At 41.7% G+C, this 24310-nt stretch overlaps 1 protein-coding gene across 2 annotated transcripts in view; it reads right to left on the bottom strand.

The window, feature by feature from the left end:
- Plcb1 (phospholipase C beta 1) overlaps positions 1-24310 on the bottom strand; it is a 712575-nt gene that overhangs the window by 134855 nt on the left and 553410 nt on the right. For both annotated transcript variants that reach the window (NM_001077641.2, XM_087648496.1), the window contains 8 exon segments: positions 119-283; positions 3322-3476; positions 5923-6047; positions 8056-8140; positions 10053-10149; positions 12856-12923; positions 17583-17760; positions 20909-20993. In NM_001077641.2, the coding sequence (NP_001071109.1) occupies positions 119-283; positions 3322-3476; positions 5923-6047; positions 8056-8140; positions 10053-10149; positions 12856-12923; positions 17583-17760; positions 20909-20993 (958 nt within the window).

The following is a 24310-nucleotide window of genomic DNA, read 5'->3' as shown; positions in this document are numbered from 1 at the left end:
AAAATTGAAGCCTTTATGATAACCTCCAAAATGCACCCATAACCAAATAACTGCTTTGTTTTTCCTCTGTTTAAAGCACCCAGAAAAATTTGCCTCTCACAGCAAGCATGAGACCCACCTTTTTGAATACAATTGGCTCTTCTTCCCAGACAGGATTTACAGCATTTCCTTGGGATGTCTTGGTTTTAAATGCCTTCCTTCTTGTGTCCACAGGCAAACCAAACATATCCACTTCCACATAAGTCCCAACTTTCTTATCAGAGAGAAACTGACCTGAAATAATCTAGAAAATATCAAGAAGTCTTGAGCCATGAGTAACAAAGCATCGGGGGACAACTCTAAGGTGGTCCAAGAGTTTCCTGAGTGGGAAATCGTACGATGAAATACAAGGAAGAATAGAAATGCCATTGCTCTTCCACTTAAGGAGTTGATTGAGGAGACTGAGAATGGGGAGGTTAGTAGCCAATCAGATGAAGTAGAATGGGAGCAATAAATGAATAGCATCCTTGGAAGTCACCGAGTAATCATGACCTCTCTCCTCATCCAGTTTGCCATCTGCAGAACTGTGGGCCTCCGTTGTCTAGCTAAATAATTAGTCTGTGTCATATTGTTAAGTAAGAGTTAAGTCTACATATTCCTATAACAGTTCCCATGTTTTAGTCTAGCTATAATCTAGTCATCAATATCTTGGGGACCTGCCATAAAGGTTAATGGGCACAATAACCGTGGACCACTCAGCGAGATTCCCAGGTTCCTGCCTCCCTGACTCCTTCAGAATCTCTGACCACATCAGCAGGGTCTTTGTCCTTTCTTGGCTCCCACCACTTATGCTCCTGCCGCTGGGCTGGATTTCTCATCCAAACATCATCTTTGAAGTCCTGTCCCTGTCTGTCATGGGTGAGCTCAGAACACTGCTCATGACTTTGTTCCAAACACATAACCTGGGATTGCTCCATCATCCCCTGCTCCTGCTACACTTTCTGGAATGAAGTATGGGGACATTTTATTTGTTTCCATTAGCCTCTATGACAGGTGATAGATCCCCTGGATGTTGACAACTTGGTTACATGGAGACAAAGATGTGGGGGGTGTTTTGTGGATATGGAGACTCAAAATCTCATTCGAGTCCACAATATTGAACAACTCAGTATGGAGACAAAGTAGACCCACAATCGTGTAGATGGATAAGTAGACAGGAGTAAAGGGAATGATAAGTTTGGTGAGTCCACACCTGCAGTCGATCACTGCTGCTTGACTTGGGTTCTACCTCCTGGAAGGAAGGTTTTAAACAGCACGTTTGAAACTTTCGAGTGAAGTGAGTCCTGCAAGGGATTCAGATGTTCTGAGGTTTTGGGCGCTCATGTTGTTGGATGAAGAGCAGATCCCCAAAGTAACAATGACCCCAAGCCTCAGTGTTCTTGTCAGTCCAGTGGGATGGCATATCAGCATAATAACTTGTAGATCTGGAACGGTAAAGTCTCTGCCAAGAGACACACATAGAGGTGTCACAGGGCCAACAGGAACCTGATGACTCCAGCCCTGGCATGATGACGGGGGGGCAGATGCAACTCCGTGCAGTGGCTTACATTTTGGACAGAAGCTACAGAGTAAATTTTTGGTAGGGGTTCTTAACTATTTCTTCTTCACCCAACTTTCCTGTATCTATGTCAAGGGCTTATAACTGTTTCCACTGTCGGAATAAAAGTTTCAATGCAAAATCAATAAGCAAAAAAAAAAACAAAAAAAACAAAAAAAACAAAACATGGCAAATAGAATAGATCTGAACAAGATCAAGTTACTGTAGAACATCAATTGACAGGAATGCTTAAAATGAGTGGTGTGTATCTTAGGAGTGTGTCTTAACTGGTCCTGACAGGAATTAAACATTTGCTGAAAACAGTTTCTTAAAATACACTTAGGCAGCACCATTTTGCTTAGTTCACTCTATAATCTGTGCTTTGAAGTAACTCCAAAAGATATAATCACATAATATTTGACTACAATTTTATTTTTAAAACTTGAATATAAAGTGGCTCACTTTGAGGAGAACCAGGGACTGACAGGCAATGCTGGGTGTGGAAATAGAGACCTATCATCCCACACTTAGGTTGAACTGGAGGAACTGCAACTTCAAGGCAAGCCTGGGCTACACAGCAAGATTCTCTCTCAAAGACTGAACGCTTGGGATATAGATCAGTGGGAGGACATTTGCTTAGCAGGTGCAAGGCCTTGGTGTTTTCTCAGCAACAGTATAAAGCATGCGTATGTGCGTGTGTGCGTGCGTGCGTGCGTGTGTGTGTGTGTGTGTGTGTGTGTGTGTGTGTGAATGTGTGTGTATGTGTCTGTGTGTGTATGTGTGTGTATGTGTTTGTGTGTCTGTGTGTGTATGTGTTTGTGTTAAATATTAAACTGTCAAAGGGTTATGTGAACAAGTCACATGACTTTGTTAAGGTCAGTCTGAAAAATGCATTCATGTTTAGTTTTGGAAGTTAAGGTCAGTCTGAAAAATGCTTTTATGTTTAGTTTTGGAAGTTAAGGTCAGTCTGAAAAATGCATTTATGTTTAGTTTTGGGAGTTTATTAGTCATATAACTATTCATGGAAACACAAACTAAAAGAGACTTTAAAAAGTAAACTTTTACTTTTTTTAACACTCTAGTTTCAACAACCATATGCCTCCAGAATCCATGGGGAAGTTCTTTATAAAAACGGAGCCCTCTCATGGCACTAAAATACTTCTTGACAGCTAAAAATTCTCTTCTCACATCTATTACAAAGACTGAATAAAGGATTTGGAAATATTTTTTTAGGATAAGATACAAAGTTAAGAAAGCAACCCTTTAAGATTATTGAAATGGCTTTTACATCCCTGCATACGCCGACATCCATGATTAAACCATGCTTTGGTAACTTGGCAGCTTTTGTTCAATGTTTAATAATTAGAAATCGCGAGCCCTGGGGGAGGGGAGACCGAGACCTGGCTTCCCTGTGTATTTCCCGGTGAGATGCTTGCACTCAGAGAGGATTTGCCTCTGGGAAGTTGCCACTTCATCTATTTCTTTAGCTCCATTTACCCTCATCCTAAGAATGAGACTCAGCTCCTTTATTTCTATGTAGTTTGGAGGAACTTTTAATAAGTATTTGATCCTTAAAAGGAAAAATATATGAAGGAGGCTTCTGAGTTCATAAACCTTTAATGACAGAGATACTTCTTCATGCAGAATAAGTGATATTTCAGCCTCTTCTCAGGGATGCACTTGGGACATGGGTGTCAAGAGTAGGGGGTGGGGACTGGGGGTGGTAAGGGCAGGAGTGTACGTACCTTAACAGATAAAGTGTTGGCCACTATCCCATCTACGATTCCTTCAGTAAATGGATCAAAATGCTTGTCTGGCCTCCTCATGAACTCTGGCTTCAGCCTGTAGCCACTCTTCCCATTGTATTCGTACATGCCCATGTTTATCTGCATAGCTAGATCTGATGACCAAAAGCACGCAGTGTGAGTGCATTTGTGTTTAGAAATTGTAGAAAAAGATTATAATATTTTAGTCCACTTCCCCCACTGTCCATGTCTGTACTAGGAAATAGACACTGTCATAAGAATTTAGAGACACAAATAAAAAGTAAAATGAGCTGCAATCCCGCAATTCAGAGAGAACACTGCCACAAGGCTAGTTTATAGTCTGGTTACCCTTTTCGATTCAAATACATTTTCACAAACATTATACTCATTTTACTAAACATTTTTTCTGCCTAAATTTTAACAGCTATATAAAATTCCTTTGAATACTTATATTTGAGTTGATTATTTTTAACCAGTCCATTTTTTGGACACATCTATGTTTCTAGTGAATTTTCAGTAGTTTACATAAGTGTTTCAGTGGATGTTATAATGAGATTTTGGAAAACTTGGCAACGGTTTTGCTAGAAGTAAGGGAAATTGTTGAGTCAAAAGATAAGTACATTAGAAAATGATGTTTCCGCTTTGGTAAGTTTGTTAAAACGTTCTCCAGAGAGTTTACATTAATTCATGCTCACATAAGCCATTTTAGGGAATTTATTGAGGACTGGTTTTTATATAACTCACTATGAGGGGTGCATTAGTTAATTGTTAATTAATTTATAGGAAGACATTTAAATGTGCATTCCTGTGATTAATTACAACCAATAGGAATTATTCACAGACTCTTTTCAAGTGGACAAAGGTTATTGGTCAAAGTCTTCTTAATAGTGCTCTAAATAAATGCCTAAATTTACTATAATTTCTGAGATTATAAAGAATAACACAGTTTAGGGCCTGGAAGCTCAATGGTGGAGTAATTACTTAGCGTGTGCCAAACCCTGGATCAAATCAAAGCTAGATTTGATTCATAGCATGACAGATATATACATATATATAATAAAAATAAAAAGCAGAACAAAGATTTTATTCCTAAGGCCTTGAGGAAGTGTCTAGCTGTTCCAAACAGAGATGGAGTAATTTATTTGTACTAATGAGGACAACAAAGAGGTAATGACAGGGTTTTTGGTTTTTTTTTCAGAGTTCTATATAACACTTTTTAAAGCAGAGAAAATAAATTAAAATTTCTCTATTGCTTTATTAAACTATTACGATTATGATACTAAAATTGGACAAAGTAACTTAAGGAAACACCAGACCTCTCATACTTGAAACAGTAAATGTTACTCAGGAAACGGCATTACTAAACAGTACTGATGGTACACAGTCATGAAAAGAAAAGTATTAGTGCCTGTGAGAGGGTTTAGCAGATAAAAAGCATTTGTTTCCAAGCCAGAGAAATCAAATTTGATCCTCAGGGCTCACATGATAGACCAAGAGAGAGGTGACTCATAAAAGTTGTCCTCTGACCTCCATGTGGGTGCCCATACACAGACCCCCACACAGATGAACATGGCATATATGTGTAACACAGACACTCCTCCAAGATTTTAGGGTGTTTAAAACAAAATGGAATCCCTGGGTCACTGTGTTCAGGGAGGCAAGCAGATCTGTTAGTAGGAGTCAGAATGTGATCCATTGATCCAAACTGACAAAAGGAGTCATATCTGTTAAGATATAATTGAAGTTCTGTGGGATAAGTCTTTAGGTTCCGGAAGGAACTGACCTCAACAGAATATACACCAGAGTCAAATCTGGATAGGTTAGAGGCTTATGCTCCAAATAAAAAAGATACCATAGAGACATAGGAGTGGTGGAGAAAGTGATGGGGCCCCAGTTGTCGTCATTAGCATCTTGTTTCTCATGTCACCAACACCACAAAAAAGATGATTTTAACATGAAATATATGTAAAGAATTTTCACATTGAAGTTAATGCAAACATCTGATGAAAAATAAAAATTTGAAGAGTTGAGAAAAGGAGACAGACAGGAGAGTAAGTATGGACTTGGTGTTGGAGTGGAAGGTGTCATCAAATAAAGAATGCACAAGACAGAAGCTTGTTTGTGTGTCAGTACACACACACACACACACACACACACACACACACACACACACAACCAAGGGAGGTGGCAAATTTCTTAGTGGCAGCATTATTTTTGGAAGATTTCTTCTTTTCTGTTTATATCTGCCTGTGTGTGTATAGGTGTCTTTGTGTGTGTGTGTGTGTGTGTGTGTGTGTGTGTACGCGTGCACACACAACACAGGTTTATGTGTGTCAGTACACATAACTGTAGAAATATAGCATGATATACAGATATAAAACGCTTTCCATAAATTATTAGACAACCTCTCAATTATATCAAATTTCAATCTTTTTCTTTAGCTTTGATTTTCCTTCACTGAAATTTATTTTTTGAAATCAAATCTGGCTTTCTTCCCCTTCCCCAAGTTCCCACAGTAATGGCTTGTGGACACTTGGAAATATGGCTCTGAGGCAATGGGAGTGAGCTCCGTGTACTTACCCACTGTCTGGAAGTTGAGCGCCACCATCTGACAGCCAGCATTCCAGAAGAGCTGAGGCATGTAGTTGGATGAGTCCACGCGTGTTCCTTTGGGATATATCCTGCTAAGCTGCATCTTGTTGTATCTGGACCATCATGTTAAGTAGTGAATACAATTTCAAAGGTATCATATTTTCCTAGGCTACTTTCTTGTCTCTCACTGGGGAAGTGAATGAGATGTTAATGGTCACATCATATCAATGGGTGAAATAGACACAGAATGAGTTACTGGAATATATGTATTTTTAGAAGCAGTATTGCTTCTGGGAAACCTATGGATACCACAAACTGGGACAGCAAGAATAACTTGTGTCAAAGTCTATGTGGTTGTGAAGTGTTAGGTACAGTTGTAGTGATGATGGGATGGTGCTACGTGCAGTAGTAGACAGTGCAACCCCAAAGCTGTTTCTGAATACTCTTCCCCCATTTTCTTTACCTTCTCTGGGAATGCTCTTTGCCCAGACTATGGCAGTCTTTAAGATTAATGAGGTAGGGGGCTGGGGATTTTGCTCAGTGGTAGAGCGCTTACCTAGGAAGCGCAAGGCCCTGGGTTCTGTCCCCAGCTCCGAAAAAAAGAACCAAAAAAAAAAAAAAAAGATTAATTAGGTAAACGGAGCACAGAAATTTCTCACCTTGCTTCAGATTTTAGTTGTTTCCATCCTAAGAACCCCGTAGCCACTGAGCACTATGGTTATAACATGATGGACTTGCTCTTATGGAAAAGCAAGGTAGAAGTTGGTACAACACTAATTCGAGTCTTAACGCTAAAACTTGCTGGCCATATGATCTTGAGTAAATTAATTGATCTTTCTGTTCTCAATTTCCTCAGCATTACAGTAATTAAATAATTCCCTTGTCACAGGATTCCTTTGAGAATTAAGGAAGATTAAAAAAAAGGAATGTCCCAAAGTCGGCACTGAATACCAATGACAATAATTTTATAGTATAAACTTAATTATAGAGTTCACAATTGTTACCTCTTCTCTCACTGATGAGTGTGTGTGTCCATCTGTCTGTCCGTCCATCCATCCATCTGTATTTATGTTTGAAACAGAGTGCCATACGTAGCCCAAGCTGTCTTGGACCTGCTGATCCTTCTGCCTCAGCCTCCTGACTGCTGAAATTATATGTGCGTGCTACCATGCTTAGTCTCTGTTGATGAAGCTTTAAGTGATATGTGTGTGTGTGTGTGTGTGTGTGTGTGTGTTAATATGTTCAGGTGCACATTTATGTCTAAGGATATACAGGAGGCCAACCTAGGATGTTACCCCTTGGTTTTATGAGCTAGGGTCTCTTACATGCTTGCAGCTTGCCCAGGTAGGCTAGACTGATGGCCAATAAGCCACAGGGATCCTTCTGTTCCTACCTCACTGCAGTTACAGATGCACATCACCTTATCCAGCTTTCTAAACTACAAGCCCTGAGCTCAAACTCAAGTCCTCCTGCTTAGAGCCACTGATGAGGGGAAAAGGACTTTCATTCTAGAGATTCTGTCATGAAAGGGAACTCCTTAGGATAGTAGTATTGATGTATGAGAAGTAAGATGAAGCCTTCTTGGACCTTCATTCATGGGAAAGTACATAGAACTAGAAACCGCCATTGACATACATTTACAGTATCAGTATGGTCATTGTTTCCACTCCTTTTTAATTGCATATAAATCACACATATGTGAGGTGCTCAGTCAGGTTTATAACACTGTTATAACTATTAATATATATCTATAAACTAGAGAGCATACCTAGACCAGTGTGTAAAGTATACACACTTGTGTGACATATTGTAACCAATCAAATAGCAAATCATAATGTTAGTAGAATTGCCTCTTTTTAATGATGAGCAAAATAAAAATCAAGCAAACTGCCAAGGAACTTAGAAATTGATGGCTTGAGTCAGCTTCGTAGCCAGGATCTCTGTTATCCTAAAGCCAGTTTGTCTCTCTGTAGACCAGGCTATCCTCATTGTATGTGACACCAGAGACTTGGGCTGTAGATGGAAACCATGCTATGGATTTTACTTCTTATGAAACAAACAAACAAACAAACCATGACTTAACCAGGTGAGTTCAGCAGCCATTCATCAAATCAAGGATACTCGACAAATTCAACTGGAGACTTCGTGAGTTGTTCGAGTCCTTTGGTTTCCACGAAGGAAGACATTTCAAAGCTTTTATTTCTTTCTGAGTTCAACAACAACAAATAGGGCAAGATATAAAATTCAGTATTATAAATTACAATACTCTAAAGGAAATAAACAAATATTAAAGTGAACTGGAGGGTACCTGACTCTTTAACATTCATAGACTTTTATCTGTGAACCATTTACCAGCAGTAAAAGTTGAGTCCTGCAAGTTACCTCTTCGAGTGTTCATAGCTTGGGTAGATAGTCTCATGGTTTGTAGGGCATGAGTTAATTAATTAACAGGTGTTATATGGCAAGGAAATGGCCTTGTTCTAAATCCCTTGGGCTTGGCTTCTTGGGGGATCTGCAGATGTGGGGATGTCCCTGCTCACACTGCATGCAATTCACACCCACACTGCCAACTCTTAAAGTCACAGGTAGTGTGGCATGAGAATTAGATCTGTGGAAGGAGAACAATCCTTGGGGAAGGTGGAGTCTGAGAGCCTCATTTTCATAGTGGATCACAACAAACAAATAGCCAAAGCGCTGACTGTGACAAAGACCTCGACATTCCTGAACATCAGCTTGCTAGGAAAACGTGCTGAAAGTGGACTTCAAGCCTCAAAAGGGGCAGGGACAAAACAGTGATCTCAGTTTAGAAAGACTGACCTTGTCAGGGTTTCTTTAGCTTAGGACCAGAGCCTATGCCCTGTTATACACAGGAAAGAGTTTGAAAAATGATGATCTTTGGGAAGTTTATCCGTCTTGACTCCTTCACTGAGAACCCTACTCTTGGCTCCTGATCCATGTGTTCACTGCCCACTTGCCTTTTTTACCTTCAGGGAAACCCAAACCCTTTTTTTGTTTCATCATTAATTTACTCTCAGGTAACTAATCATTTTATCATGACTTTTAGTTAAAATGTCTTCATGATGGGTAAAATATAATTGATGAGATTTCTAGTATGACCAGAGGAGAAAGTGTTTAAATGTCCACGGCATCACTGGGTCTCTCAGAATTTCCAGTCCTCACCCCTCTGACTGGAAGCCCCCCTAGGGGCTTTGCATGGTGGAGCCATAGAAAGTGAAGCCAAATGGCAGGAAACCCACTGCTTTAAGATGCTTACATTGAACAGCTTCGGGGAACAAGAATCGGCAATTATGGTATCGGAAAATGCTCATCTTTATGTATGAGCTACAGTGAAATTTAAATTCCTTGCATGTAGCCAGACACCAAGTGCTGCTATGAGACTCAGAGCAGAAATGCACAAATGTAAATAAACATGCCACGTAGAAGCTTAAAGTTGGTATATCTACATTTTTTTTAAATGAGGATGTTGCATTTAACCAAAATTTCAGTTAAGAAGCCAGGATCCCTGAACATATATTTGGCACTACCATAAAAGGGTTTTCACCCTCTAGGTAACAGACAAATACTTTTTAAAATTTAATATGGATGTACAGTTGGGAGAAAGGAAAGCAAAGAGTGGTGTGAATTGTGTCACCTAGTCACATAGTTGTCTAAACACATGAAATCTGCTAGACAGAACCTAGGTGGGTTGGTTTTATTTTGAGGCACCAAGCTTGTCCAAGTTTTTCTTGCTTCCCTTCTGCCATGCTTGGATGATTAACATTGTCACTATGTCACTAGTGGTCCCATGGGAGTTGTAGCAAGACAAAATGAAATGTGAAATTCTCATTCAGTTGGAGACTGGTTTGTTATCCTTCCCGTAGCCATGCATGATCTGTGGTCTTATTAAATACGTGAAGGAACATCATGCAATAACCATTTTCTAAAATATTAAATGCAATTATAATTTTGAAGTGTTCAAAGAGTTAGGTTTCTGTAATGATACCAAGATGTGCAATCCAGGCAAATATCCAAGATGTCTAGAACAGAACACTTCTACCAGGTTTTGATTACCTCCTGTTTACAGATTATTCTAGAGATTTTTCTGCAGGAAATCTTACTTTTTGAAGTTTCAAAGGACTCAAACTTGACAGGCTGAATATAGTTCACCAGGTTAGACATCTCTTCTGTGGCCATGGCCTCGCTGCCAGCAGTCCCCTGGAAGCAAAAATAAAATATAATAAGCATTTCCGAGTCAGCCTTATACTATACTGGCTTCCTTCTCCAGAAAATGGAGCAGAAAATCCTTCCCTTTGGAAAAGAACTTCAGCAATATCTACCATGGGGGAGGGATGCAGTGCAGGCCATGTCCTCATCACAAATTTCTGATGGCGCATATGTTTTAGAGTTTGGAATTGGCAGTGCTTGTTTATATATAATAGATACTGTGGGGATGAGACATAAATCTACCAAAAATTTCACTCAAAACTCACTGCCTAATTTTTTTTTAATGCTGAGTATTGAAACTAGCACATAACAATTTTAAACATATTTTTTCATAGTGTAGAATTTTCCATGAGTAGTGTCAGGTCAGCCTCTCAAGGTTTTAAGGTTTTGGATATTTTAGACTCTAGATTTTCAGATTATGTATACTCGGTGTATGCTTACTTTATGAATATGAGAGACAACAGGATTGTCTGGGCCCAATAGAGTCAGTGTGGCTCTTTATTAGAACTGGTTCTCAACTTGTGGGTCTCGACCCTTTTGTGACCAACTGACCCTTTCACAGGGGTTGCCTAAGAACATCAGAAAATGAAGGCATTTAGATTAAGACTCGTGACAGTAGAAAAATCAAAGTTATGAAGCAGTAACAAAAATAATTTTATGGTTAGGGGTTGCCACAACATGAGCAACTGTATGAAAGGGTCGGAGCATTGAGAAGGTTGAGCAGCACTGCTTGATAGGGATGCAGAGCCTCAACCCTCTCCCTAGGTATCAGGAGTGAAAATCTGTATCAATAAGGTGATGCCCACAGGAACTGCAGTCCTCTACAGCAGAAAGCACAGAGGAAGTCTACAGTCAGAAAATGGAGAACTCATTTGACAGTAACATTTATCATGTAGGTATATGACCCGAAACAGAGACTAATTAAACAAAGGTTGCCTTGTGTAAGGGCAGTGGGGCTCTGCCCACAATTCCTCTATTTCTTGATAAGCATTCCGTCTCCTTTGCTGGTTCTTGTGTGAAAAGGTGTGTCGTATGGCAACAGATTAGTGGTTTAGGTTCCAGAACAAGGCCATCTGACATTAAATCCAAAGCCCGCTGGTCAAAAGCTATTCCACTATGGACAAGTGAATTACCTGCTGTTTAATCATGTGCAAAACTCGGAATGTAAATCAGTCCTATAGCATGTAAGGTTTTTTAATTATTAAAAGTAAGATAAAAAAGCTGGGTGTGGTGGTGCTTGCCTTTCATCCCAGTTCTCAGGAGACAGAGGCAGGCAGATAGATCTCTGAGTCATGGCTACACAGAGAAACCCTGTCTTGAAAAAAGGAAGGAAGTGAGGAAGGAAGGAAGGAAGGAAGTAGGAAAGAAGGAGGAAGGGCAGGGGGGGGGGTTGAGCTCAGAACCGTGCCTGGCAAATAGTAAGATCTTACATTAATTTAGATGTTATCTGCAATTACATATCCTTTAATACAAGTTTTAATGAAGAAAACCCGAAGTCATTACTTGCACAAGACAGGCCTCTAGAGATGGGTCTAATATTTTCTCACTTTTAGTTTAGAAGGGGAAATGCATAGAGATGAGGTTTCTTTATGAAAACTCTAGCAGAAATATTCTGGTTAAATGCCAACTGGGAAATACTCATTTTAAAAATAGACAATTGCGGAAGATCCGAGTGTACCCCGAAGCCACTCTCAGACAGATGGGGCCTTGGTTATTACAGCAGCGCCCCTCTGAGAAGTCAAGACGAATTTAGTGGGGCCATGAAAAGCACAATTTAAACTAAGCTGGACACCACGGCTCCTGGGTGTGGTCTCAGCGATATGGAGGCTGAGGTGAGAGGACTGCATTTACCCCAGAAGTTTGGGAGCATCCTAGGCTACCCAGTGAGACTCATTCATAAGGAAAGGAGTGCCAAATAAGAATAATTTATTAAGCTGAGCAGGGGCGGTGCACATGGGAGGCAGAGGCAGGCAGATCTCAGAGTTGGAAGTCAACCTGGTTGACGAAGCTAGTTCCAGAACAACCAGGGTCGCACCGAGAAATGCTGTCTCAAAAAGGAAAAACAAACAAACAAACAACAAAATGCTTAGTGAGCTATCCGTAGTGATACACACCTACATTCCCAGCGTTCTAGATACGGAAGCAGGAAGATCTTAAGTTTGAGGCTAGCCTGAGCTACAAAGTTAACTCAGGTCAGACTGGGCTGCCTAATGATCATATCCTATCACATAACCATGCAAGTTATCAAACACCTGAACAAATGAATGAATATTTGAAAAAAGAAGTGCTACTTTTATTTACTATAAGGCTGTCGTACAGAGCAAAGACTCTGAAACATATTTGAATGCAGATACAGTACAAATTTTGTGATATTGACTGAAAGAGAATCCTGCAGTCCTCATTGAACTGTAGCTGATTTGATTCTGAGTTCTGTGCAGTTATTACTTTGAGCTGGTGGCATCTCCAGGAGAGCTATGTCAACATGTCACTCCATTTGATACAAAACCAAGACAGTGTAGTCACTCTCTCATTTCTGAGCATTCCTGCAAACCCTGTGCTTTACCTGGATTTCAGACCATTGAACAAATCATATAACTGCCTTAAAAAAAAAAAAAAAAGCTAGCGATCCAGTGTCCTGTGCTTATTCTTTTTTGCCACTAGATGGCAGAAGGGGATTATAAGATATCCATAACCCACCTCATCCATGGAAGACTTTTTACAGTCATCATCGTCGTCATCGTCATCACTCTCCGTATCTGCTTCCCCTGTCAAATTTTAATCACAGACCACAGTTTCAGGATTTGAAAGTTCAAGGAATTTGCAAAAGAACACTGCCAACTGTGTTCAGGGCATGCCCTCGAAGGCCCACCTTCTGCTTCTTTTAAAGTTGTTTCTCCCCACCCCCGAAGATTTACATTTTCCTAGTAACAGAGAATTAAGTTGACATTTGGACAAAATTCATAAATTTGATTTGAGAATTACATAGAAAACTTCAGGTTCTATTTTAAAATGCCTTGTGACATTTTTTCCCCATTTGTGTTTAAGTACTTAACTCATTTGGTATAATTTTCTCTGTGTGCATCCTACAGTCATGTACATGTTCTTTCTCGTGGATGTCAAACTGTATGACCCTAACAGAGACAAATCTTGCTTTCATTCTTCTGCCTATCCTAAACCGTGCCCCTTTGAAGTATCCCTTGGCCAGCACGCAGCTCAGTGACCAACCTTCTCCAATAAAATGACTTCACAGAGGTTGAAGAAGAAGTTCATGAATGAGACCAGGAACTGTGTGGAAATGGTACCACAGATAACATGAGAACTGACAAGTGCGGGTCCATAGTTACCTAACCAATGCCCCAATCACAAACACGATAACTTCTTCAGCTCTTAGTGCGGGAGAGTCTGCGACAGTAGATGGCTACAGTGTCTTGCGAACTCACAGTAGTTGTGACAGCATGCACGAGAGTCAGTCAAGCTCAAGCCAGACAGAAATCCAAACAAGGAGAGGGGAGGGGAGCGTGAAGTCTCACCCTTAGAGGAGGAGCTACTGGCAATTAATAACTTCCGGAAGACAGGGAGTCAGTTTTTATGAGAGTTTATCCCTCCGGTAAGGTGATCATATTTCAGAGGAAGGCTGCACGCCCAAGAATATTTGGACAGCACAAATTTGTATTTAAAACAAAGAAAGAAACGGAACACACAGTTGGAAGGGTGGGGAAGGGTAGTGGATCTAAGAATTGTCTGGGGTAAGCATGATCAGAACATATTGTGTGGAATTCTCAAGTAACTAATAAATGATTTTTTAATGATATCATTCTTTTTTTAAAGGGCAAGATGAAATAATCTAATGTAAAAAGAAAAACAATGGAAAGCAATAAAAATAGAAAAAAGCTTTAAAATCACTACACTTAAAAAAAATCTATGTCGATATTACCTAATTTAGCATCACGTTTAGCCAATAAATAGTCATTTCAATTGGTTGATTCTATCCTTCTCTCTAGAGTTAATGGATACTTTTAGGTAAAATATCTACATTAGTAGTAAACACTAAATTCTATTATACTTCTAGGCTCCATTCAAACTCAATCACGTAAAAATATTTTCAAGAAAAAAGTAAAGAAGCCACAGTTGGTTCTCTTTCAGTCACCACTGCTCCCCCTTCAGTTTTCCCCACTGCAATAGCACAAACAGCCCAGTAGATGGCAGGAGGAGCTCATTCATGAGGCAGCACGCCATGCCTGGTACCTGCTCCCAAAGGGGCCTTCTAAAAAGTTGGCACACTCTTCAGCGCCGATGATAGTGCCACAGCGCTACCTTCCAAGAAGCCCCTCTGTGTTTTCATGTGAGGGACCAAGGTCAGTCAGTGAGGAAAGCATGCACCAAACTTCTGCAGAGGGGAAAGACTTCTGCGGCCAGTAACTGTGGATAGCCTGTTAAAGAGAGCCACAGCAAGTCCTTGACGGTGCTGACGTAATAATTACGTGAACCATTTATACCTGCTGAAAAATGCACCCTATTATATCACAGGCACATTGATTGTGGAGGCTGCTACTTGATATTTCATATGCATTTCATTTCCTGAAGCTCTTCTTTGTACTATTATCTTTAATGGAGGTGGGGTGTCCTTTAATCAAGCAACCTTGAAAAGATGATTGCCGGAACATCCTACAAAATGATTCATGAAACCTAACAATTGTCCAATCACCGTTTCAAATACCCATCCAGGCCTTATCTTGACTTCATCTGCCTCTACTGGGAAAACAAAGACCTGATTTTTCTTTGGCAAGCTTAACAAAGAAAAAAACATACTGATCTGTCACTATTTACTGTCACCACAGAGTCAATACATACTTAAGGGGCTTCTCTTTTCTTATAAGACTTTGAGAGGACCCTAGAGAAATCTATTTGAACCATAAAAATAATACCCTTTTAAAAAGCAATACTAACAACACCCAAAAGTGGTATCGTACTTGACCCTTGTTAATTCTGGACTGTGTGCTGGCAAAGGGTTGGCTCCCAGAAGAGGCATCCAGCCAACAGAGTAACTTAGCTTTAAAATAAGATCCATGTCCTGTGTTTGTTCCTGGTACTGGGAACATCCACAAAACAAATGATAAATTATCAGGACCCTTTACTCCTGGGCCTACCTGCATAGGAAAGCCTCCAAGACTACATGGCAATAAACACCAATTGCACAGGACCGACTCCTGGCTAGCTTAGGAAACCTACAGAATTGCTAACAGATTATAGCTGTTTCACCGTATTAAGCAATTGTGGTCACTGCCTGTAGAAGCCATTGTTAGCGTCATGCATCCAGTTAATGGGAGAGAGAAACGGTTTAGATAAAAGCAAATCTCACAAATATCCACCAAGCACCCACGTGCAAAGGAAGGCACATGGGGACAGGTTGGGAAAGAAGTGGCCTCTAATGATCATCGAATCGCACTTCAAATGCATTCTTACTGAGAATGGAAATTAAGTTTCAAAAGTAAATAAGAATTATGTCATGATATTTGAAAAAAAAAACACATTCGTGATCCACAGGGGAGAAATGTTCTGAAAGAATGATATGCCTTAGGGTGTACCTTAGGGTGTCAATTTAAATTACAAGAGCAGTTGACAAGTGAGACAGACAACAGGACAAAAGGTAAGTCAGGCTCAGTCAGGGCTTGCAGGGGTGAGCCGCTCAGCTCAGAGGAAGAGCACCTGCCTAGTCTGTGAGAGGTCATGGCGACAGAGGCTCAAACAGACAGACCTGAATACCCAACCACACAAGCAACCAACCGACCGAGTCGGCCACACTGTGTTCTGATTGCCCTGCTTTACATTTTAACATTCCAGTTGTTTAAAGATCTTTTAACCTGTGTGAGATAGGCATGGGGAAATACAGATATCTGAGCAATACATGAATTTCATCAAATAAAGATGGAGTTACATTAAGATAGAAAATACGACCAGAGTCCAGAAGAAATCAGGGCTCCCTTCTAGTTCTAAGGCTAGCGGTGACCCTGACTTCTAACAGCTTATCTTGGTGTTGCTTGCTCTTGTACTCGTACAGATGGAGCTATGTAGTAACTTCTCTCTCTCTCTCTCTCTCTCTCTCTCTCTCTCTCTCTCTCTCTCTTGCACTATTGTGTTCACTTTGCTTCTGTGGATAGCCGTAAATCACCCCCATTCTATACATTATTCTTTTGTGTGATTAAAGCATGATTTGTAATCAGCTGGTGGATGGCTTGCTGCCAGTGTTTGGATATTTTTAATAGCATTGCTTATAGCAATTTTTCTGTCTCTTGATAAATATCACTACCCACTTCTTGTTATCCCTTTCCCTGGGAATAGAACTGGGGTCGGGGGAGTACTTGTGCTTAGCTTTTGTTGATATATTAAGCATCTTTTTTCTTTCGTCCCAGCCTTCTTGGCTTGGCTTTCTTCCTCTTTCCTCCCCTCCTCTGTTCTCTCTCTCTCTCTCCCTCCCCCCCCCCCCTCTCTCTCTCTCTCTCTCTCTAGGGATAGGACCCAAGAGCCCCTCTGTGCCAGGCATTCCCTCTACCATGAGAGCAGTCAGTGCCCCAGAGAAACATCATCACCCTCCAATAAGGAGATCTTTGAAATTGTCAGGATTCCGGGTAAGGGGAAATAAATTACGATCAACGGCAAATAACCCAAAGTGAACCAGCGGCATTTGGATTTTTGTCTCAGGAGGAGTCAGTTTCAAACTAGCGTGAAAAAAAATGCTGGCATTGCCAGTCCCTCTCATGGACAATGCAAGCCATTTGTCACTTCACACTTTTTAATGCGATCTATAAAACATGGGAGAACTGCGAAGCCCAGAACCCATCAATGGCTGCATTACGAGTCTGCCAATCTTGTCTTCCCTTCTGATGATGCTGTGCATGGTGAACTACGGTGCAGCAGATTTGCCTCGTGTGAAAGCCAGAGTTATACCTTCCCAAAGATGAGCTGACTCCAAGGGTGAGGTCAGGCTGAGGCAGGGGACTGCCTTGGACTCTCTCAGTAGACCTAAGTAGTAACGTGAGGCTATGAGCTGACAACAGTCCCAAGTGGTGGTCAGAGGGTAAAGTGACCACAGAAGAGGGACTACAGAGATGCATCATTACTGGCTTAGAAGCTGGAGGGAGGGGAACCCGTGAGCCGGTGCGTGTGCGTGGCCTCTAGGACTTGAGAAAACACAGACAAATCCTTCCTTAGAGCTTCCACAAAGTAACTCAGCCTGACTGACACTTTTGGTTTATTCTAGAGGCTTTCTCATGGACCTTTCAACCTACAGAACTTGTGATTAAGAGTGTCATAGAAAAGCATTGCGACATAAACCATCCAAAGAGGGAACGCTAAAAGCCCTTCTAGGCCAGTTTCGGAGCAGGAGATCTGAAAATCCACTCCTCCTGAGCCTGGCAGCCCCTCACCAGCTCCCGGAGACGAAGGCTCGAACACGCTGGAAGAGTCGCTGTACGTGTTGGAAGCTTGCTCAGAGAGCTTCTTTTTACCACTTCCCTCTGACGACTTGTGTGACTTCTTCTTGTTTTTCACCAAGATTTTATACATTAAATCCATAGGGCTTGGAAGAGGTACCCCAGATTCCAGCTATTTAAAAGAAAGCACAGCTTTTAGAAGCACTGTCCCTTCCTTCCAGGGACCTCTCTAATCCCACCACTTTGGATACCACAGCCTCTAGATAAGCATGTACCATGTTCAGCACAGCTCATGAGAGGGTTCTGATTGTGCCCTAATTTTCTTTTAAAAAAATAAAAGATGCATTTAAATGACCTAACTCATTTTCCACAATTAAACTACAAAAGTGAGGCCACTGAAATGTACTGGTAGATTTGATGGACTGAATGTGGACTCTCAGGCATTTTCTGATGGGCCGTGCAGGTCCAATCATTTTACTGAAGATACATGAACCATTTCTGACCCAAATCTTCGGGGAAAGGCCAGACATTTGACAGAAAGAATTGGTGAAGTTGGACAAAAGGTTCTAAATGAGTCCCTGTCTTAGACAAAGTGCTAGGGACTGCAGAATCTTGTTGCTTTCAGGTGGGTTTTTAGCATTTGCCAAGATAGACATAATTGCAGATTTTCCTCTTGCCCCTAGATTTGAGCTGTCTTATTCCTGAGCCTTACTTCATTGTTGCAGCTTGTTCATATAATGGGAAATCAATTTCCCATGAGAGGGTTATAAGCTACTGTATCAGGGAGCATGTGCAGGACCCAAGACGGACTTATTTTTAGAGAGGCCTTTGAAGTCCCATAAGCTGGCCCTCTAGCCTTTGCTTGCCACGAGTCTAGGGACTAGTGTGAACTTGAAAACATGCAGATACTGGGCCAAAGTGTCCAGGAGGAAGCGGTTACTTTAGGTTTTGGCTGCTCTTTGCCTTTGTGAATAGGGATATGACTGCTACCAATCCCCCGGACAGGGTCCTCTTACTGTACTCAGGAGTTACAAGGAGATGAAGAGAAGCTCTTCCATTGTGTTATGCTGGGCCCCCTTGAAAACCCGAGTCCAGGACCTGGAGTTGGTATGCCAATGACTTATAGCTCCAAGCCTAGAGAGCCAGACTTCTACTGCTCCAGGCCTAAGAGGCTAAAGATTTAAGGTGACAGGCTTTCAGTTTGAGGACCACGGAGTGAGCTTTAGCCAGCATTTGTCTGGAACTGGGCAGCTGTCATTATCTTCGGCTTCTGGCAGCAGTGAACAGGAGCAAGGGATAGATAGTATCTGCGTGTGATCTATCTCCTGAAAGAGCTTAGGGTTTCAGGACCCTGAGCACCTAAAATCCTAGTATTATACATAGGTTGGGATCCTGGGAACTTAAGGCTTAGTTCTCTTTGCAGAGACTTCTATTAGATAGGGCCCGATTTCCTGTTCTCGCCCTTTTCAGCTCATTGTGTGTCTAGCACCTTTGTTCCTGACCTCGGCTACTCTTCAGAATCCCAGTGTCATCCCTCTGATGCTATTCTGTTGCTGCTTCTACCCAGCTCCTCTTCCTGCCCCCAGTTCAGCCCTAGGAGAAAAGCAGGACTGAGAATTGTCCTTATGAACTGCTTATGCTGCAACACCAGGGGGCAGCACTGGAGGGTGTCTCTCTCTGGAGTCATTTAGCTAAACAGCTTCCTTTCTACAGTGGCGAAGGGGGCGTAGCAGGTGTGTCTACAACCCACTGCACCGCAGAATCCACACACCAATTAAATACTGCTAGGCACAAGTTTCTGCTGGGCCACCAGGAAATGTGCTCCCCTCTGTCTTAGGTGAGTGTGGCTGTTCAGAGTTCGCTGAAGCTGGTGATGGAATGAAGTGTGGTGCATGCTGTTTAACCCAGAAGTAGCTAGAATGGTACTACATGGAGCTGGAGTTTTGCTTTGGCAGCATGAAGCTGCAGCTGTAGAGCAGCTCCCTCAAGGCAGGCATACAATGTTCAGGGCTGTCAGGCTGTCATCAGAGCAGTCCTGCTGGCCGCTAAAGAGGTGCTGCTTGGCAGACAATCCTCTGTTAAAGGACACCCAGGAAGGGGCTAACTACTGTCCATTAAGGAATCAGATTTACTTAGCTCCCCAATAATCTTGTTTAAAGGAAAAATAAGCATTAAGAGAGAAGCTTAGGGCTGGAGAGATGGCTCAGGGGTTAAGAGCACTGACTGCTCTTCCAAAGGACCTGAGTTCAAATCCCAGCAATCACATGGTGGCTCATAACCATCTGTAATGAGATTCGATGCCCTCTTCTGGTCTGTCCAAAGACAGTGACAGTGTACTCACATACATGGAATAAATTAAATCTTAAAAAAAAGAGAGGGGGGTTTAAATAGTATTTAACAACTATCTTCTCTTAGCTGAATACTCATGGGGAGAGTTGGGACATTTTATCTGTTCATGGATACAACTGATGCCTGAGTATTGTCTCGAAGGTAAATGTAGGTGGTGGGCAGCAGTTGGTGGGCAGCAGGTGGTAGAGAGCAGGTGGGAGAAATAGGCTCAGGAACCAGCCTTGCCCCATTTTGCATTTACTTCAAAGGACTGTGACAAAGATCCAGTGGGGTGTGGGGTTTAAAGAGTGCTATCCTTTTGGACTGTCTCTATGAGCTGACCTTCATTGCTGAAGACTTTGTAATATTGACTGATTCCTGACAACTGAAATATTCTTTCCTAGAGGGGAAGAGGGAGGCTGATGAGGTCTGGGGAGTAAACAAATCTCACACATTCAGGAAGTTCCTGAAACCTAAAAGATTCTCAAGGCTCCTTTCCAGATTATACCAGCAGTGTGGACTGCCTGGGGTTGGGGGTTGGGAATGGAGGGACTGCTCAGCCTCTCTAGCTGCAGGCATGTCAGGCAGGGAGCACCAGGGATGTAGCATTTATGAGTTGATGCCCATGCTGGAGTGGGCTTTTGGATTATGGAGTTGCCTATGAGTTATCCACACTACTGTCAATAACCCTTCACCTATATTCTCGTAAGTAACCCCATGGCATCAAATTAGACTTTGGTGAAATTACTACTTTGGCTTGTCCTCAGTAACTTATTTGGGATAAACAGACATTTGTTCACAAAAACTAACTGTGTCACTTTAAGCTGAGGAGGGATAAGGCCAGAAAAAAAGGAAATAGACACATATCTTCTGACCTCAGTAGAGCTGAGATCCTGCTGGTCAAACTACACCGATCATATATCTATACAGAGGACGTATCTCCCCAGCTGAAACTAATAAGTGTTCTCTTCTGACACGTCACAGCTACTTACTGGGTATTTTTCCAGTGGCTCCATAAGGAGGGCATCACCAAAGATTAATCGGCAATACTCGGCCATCTTGGCTTGTTGCTTCGGGCTAAGAGCAAGAAAAAAGGAATTATGGGGTTTATTCAGAGAGGTTTCATTGCATTATTAACATGAAAAGAAGTCAGTCAGGATCATTTTTTTTTGCTACGAAACACTATCCTAAATATCACAAGAACACAGGTACTCACATATTACACACGCACAGCATGCAGGGAGGTAGTGCAAGGCTATTTTTAAGGTCATCGTATACAACCAAGACAAGGACATAACCTATCAGTTCCCTGTCTCCAGATCCATAAGACTCCTAGAGTTAGAAACTTCATTCCTTTTGTTGGATTCCCTGGCTCTAATATCAAGTGCAAGCTGCCTGGGATAGGATTATTTTCATGGTTCCCTGTGAATTCTTGGATTAAATGTATTGCAGCACCAGAAAGCAGAAAAGGATAATTTATAAGGAGTCAACAGGGGAAAGAAGAGTGAGAAAGAGAGGAGACTAGATGGAGGGAGAGAGCTTCATATGCAGAAGGAAACCAAGCAGATGTGTGTGTGTGTGTGTGTGTGTGTGTGTGTGTGTGTGTGTGTGTGTGTGTGTGTGTGCATGTGCAGAATGCTCTTGAATGCGGCTGGTGCTGCAGGTTCCCAAATGGGTTGCACTGCGTGCATGGGGGATGCTGGAAGGGTAAAGCAGCTTTGGCAAAGGCCTTCTCCAATTCTTTTCTTCCCTGTTTTTTTTTGAGACATGGCTTCACTGTGCAGTCTAGGCTGGCCTGATGTTTGAGAACCTCCTGCCTCAACACCCTGTGTGCCAGGATGACAGACGTACACGCACCACTGTGTTCAGATTTGCTTGCCAGCAAAGTTTCTGTGCAGAGAGAGTGGAGCAAAGGAGGTAGTAACCCAGTTGGCTGCCAGGAGGAAGTTGGTCTGTCAGGGGCTAGAGTTCAAGGTTTGAGTACTTGAGCTCCTGGCTCTGAATTGCTCTGAATCTGTATGAGAAGGATTTTAACTGCATTTGGAACCAGACAAAGGATGCTGAGAGATGCGACAGAGTAAGGGTTGCACCTTTGAAGAACTACACCAGCAAGATGCATATAAAGTGATCCCATGGGGAGGAGACACACTGCGGCTAGCCCGGATGAACTGTGCTCCAGCCCTTGTAAAGATGCTGTTAGAGGGAACATCCGAATGCTTTCAGCACTCCTGTTTCTCTTGACCTTTTCAGATGCAATTAAAGATCAGTTTTCTCATCCTGGGCAATGATAAACATCATTACCCGGTACCCAGTACTGCTGGGTTATTTATGATCTACAAGCGGAGGGTCCTAACTTCCCCGGGTTATACTGCAATGGCAATCCATTCTAGCAAAAAAAGAAATGTAGTAAAGAGAGGACTAGTAGCCATGATGCAAATGATGGTGCTTTGCTCTAAATAATAAAGATTAGAAGATGTAATTCATATTTTTACTCCTCCCCTGAAGGGTAAGCCTGGAACACACAGTGTTTTCTGTGAAAGGGGTACTTAGACCGAAGCTCTGCTTCAGTGCAGAAGGAAAGCACTCCTTATACGCTGTTTCTAACAAAAATGAATTGTGTGATCTATGGTCAGGTGAGCTTTTGGGGTGCATATGTCAACTCTCCAAGTTATTATCTTCTTGGAACTGTGGGAACGTTGAAGGAAAGATTCCAAGAACTTGCAAAGCCCAACACATCAATTGTAAATCTTTCTCCTGTGATGAAGTCTTCTTATATAAACTAAAGCTCACTTCAAACTGTGCATCCCAAGGCTAGCTTCAAACTTGCAATTCTCCTGCCTTTGCTGGGATTGTGTCCACAGCAAAGCTTTTCACTTCCACACTGATCCTGTGTTGCTTGAGCAGGATTTTGCTGTATGATCTACACAGCCCTAAGAAAGAAGGATGATGTCTCTAGGAAGTTTAAGAAAGGACTGACTGACCCTTGACTAAATCCTGACTCATACAGGAGGTTATGATTAGGGACAATTCATTAGAAGCTGTATGGATGGGACCTTTGGGGCAGGCAGGGAAGTGGTTGATGGGGTAAATGATTTCTGCCAGTGGTAACTTACATAGAAGTCTTCTAGGTCAGCCTGCTCTCTGGCTGTGACTGAGAACAGAACAGTGTGCTTGGCACTGTTCTAGGCTGCACTAAAGAATAGCACAGAGAACTTGCATTTTGAGCAAAGCTACGGGTTAATCCTGATATGAGCAGTTCATGAGCCACACGTCATTCAGATCACCGGGATTGTCAGAAAACTGCAGATTCACACTTCAAGTCTATAGGGCAAACACGCAGGTATTTCTAAGAAGTTCCCAGAGAACATATACTGTTGGTCTGAGGATTGCTTTGTGAAAGATGTCTGTGTGAATACAAGGAGAGGAAGATGTAGGCATCCAAGAAAAAACTGAAATGTGATATTCTCTAACCAGGTCATTCATGTTCTCAAAAAACACAAGCATTCTTTTAATAGAACAGAGAGCAAAGTGAACACACACACACACACACACACACACACACACACACACACACACACATGCACACACACACCCTTGGAAAACAAAGAGACTTTAATTGTAGGGCAGACCCGCAGAAATAAATGACATTAAAACTGCAATTAACAAATAAAGAAATTCCAAAGTTTTTAAAGTATTGACATCAGCCACCATGGTAATAAAATTAAAGGGACAAAAGTCACAAATATATTATGTGTCTCAAGCCACAGAAGATATTTCAAAACATATTAGAGCATTCACAAAGCATCTGCCAAATAGGTCAGTTTTCTGACAAAGAATTTACCCTCCAAGATAAACTAAGCCAATGTCCTTTTTGGATCTTGGCAAAAATCTCAGTTTGTAGTAAAACCAAGATTAGAAGTCACTTCAGTCAAATTCAATATAAGATTCTTTCCTTGAAATGCTAGTTCATAAATCAAATGGAAGCTTTTAAAACTAACTGTCCTTCCTTCCGCTCCTGCTTCTCTTTTTGTTATTGTTTGTGATTGAGGTAGTTTTGTGTGCGTGCATGTGGTGTGTGTGTGTGTGTGTGTGTGTGTGTGTGTGTGTGTGTGTGTGTGTGTGTGTGTGTGTGCCTGCACATGTGCACATGCATCAAGAATCATGTGTACTATGCTGTGGACGTACGGAGATCAGAAGACAAATTTTGTACAGTTGCTTCTCTCCAGGCACCTTTTGTGGGTTGTAAGGATTCGGGTTTCCAGTCTTACTGATTCAGGACCATCACTAGCTGAGCCATTTTGCTGGCAGGAAGTGGGGTTTGTTTAAAACAGTATTCTTCTTTTTTTTTTTTTGACCCAATTGGTAAGATATAATTGCACACTTAAACATACAAA

Source organism: Rattus norvegicus, chromosome 3 (genome assembly GCF_021556685.1).
Source record: "Rattus norvegicus strain SHRSP/BbbUtx chromosome 3, alternate assembly SHRSP_T2T, whole genome shotgun sequence".
NCBI lineage: Eukaryota > Metazoa > Chordata > Mammalia > Rodentia > Muridae > Rattus > Rattus norvegicus.
This window is presented reverse-complemented; position numbering and strand designations above follow the sequence as displayed.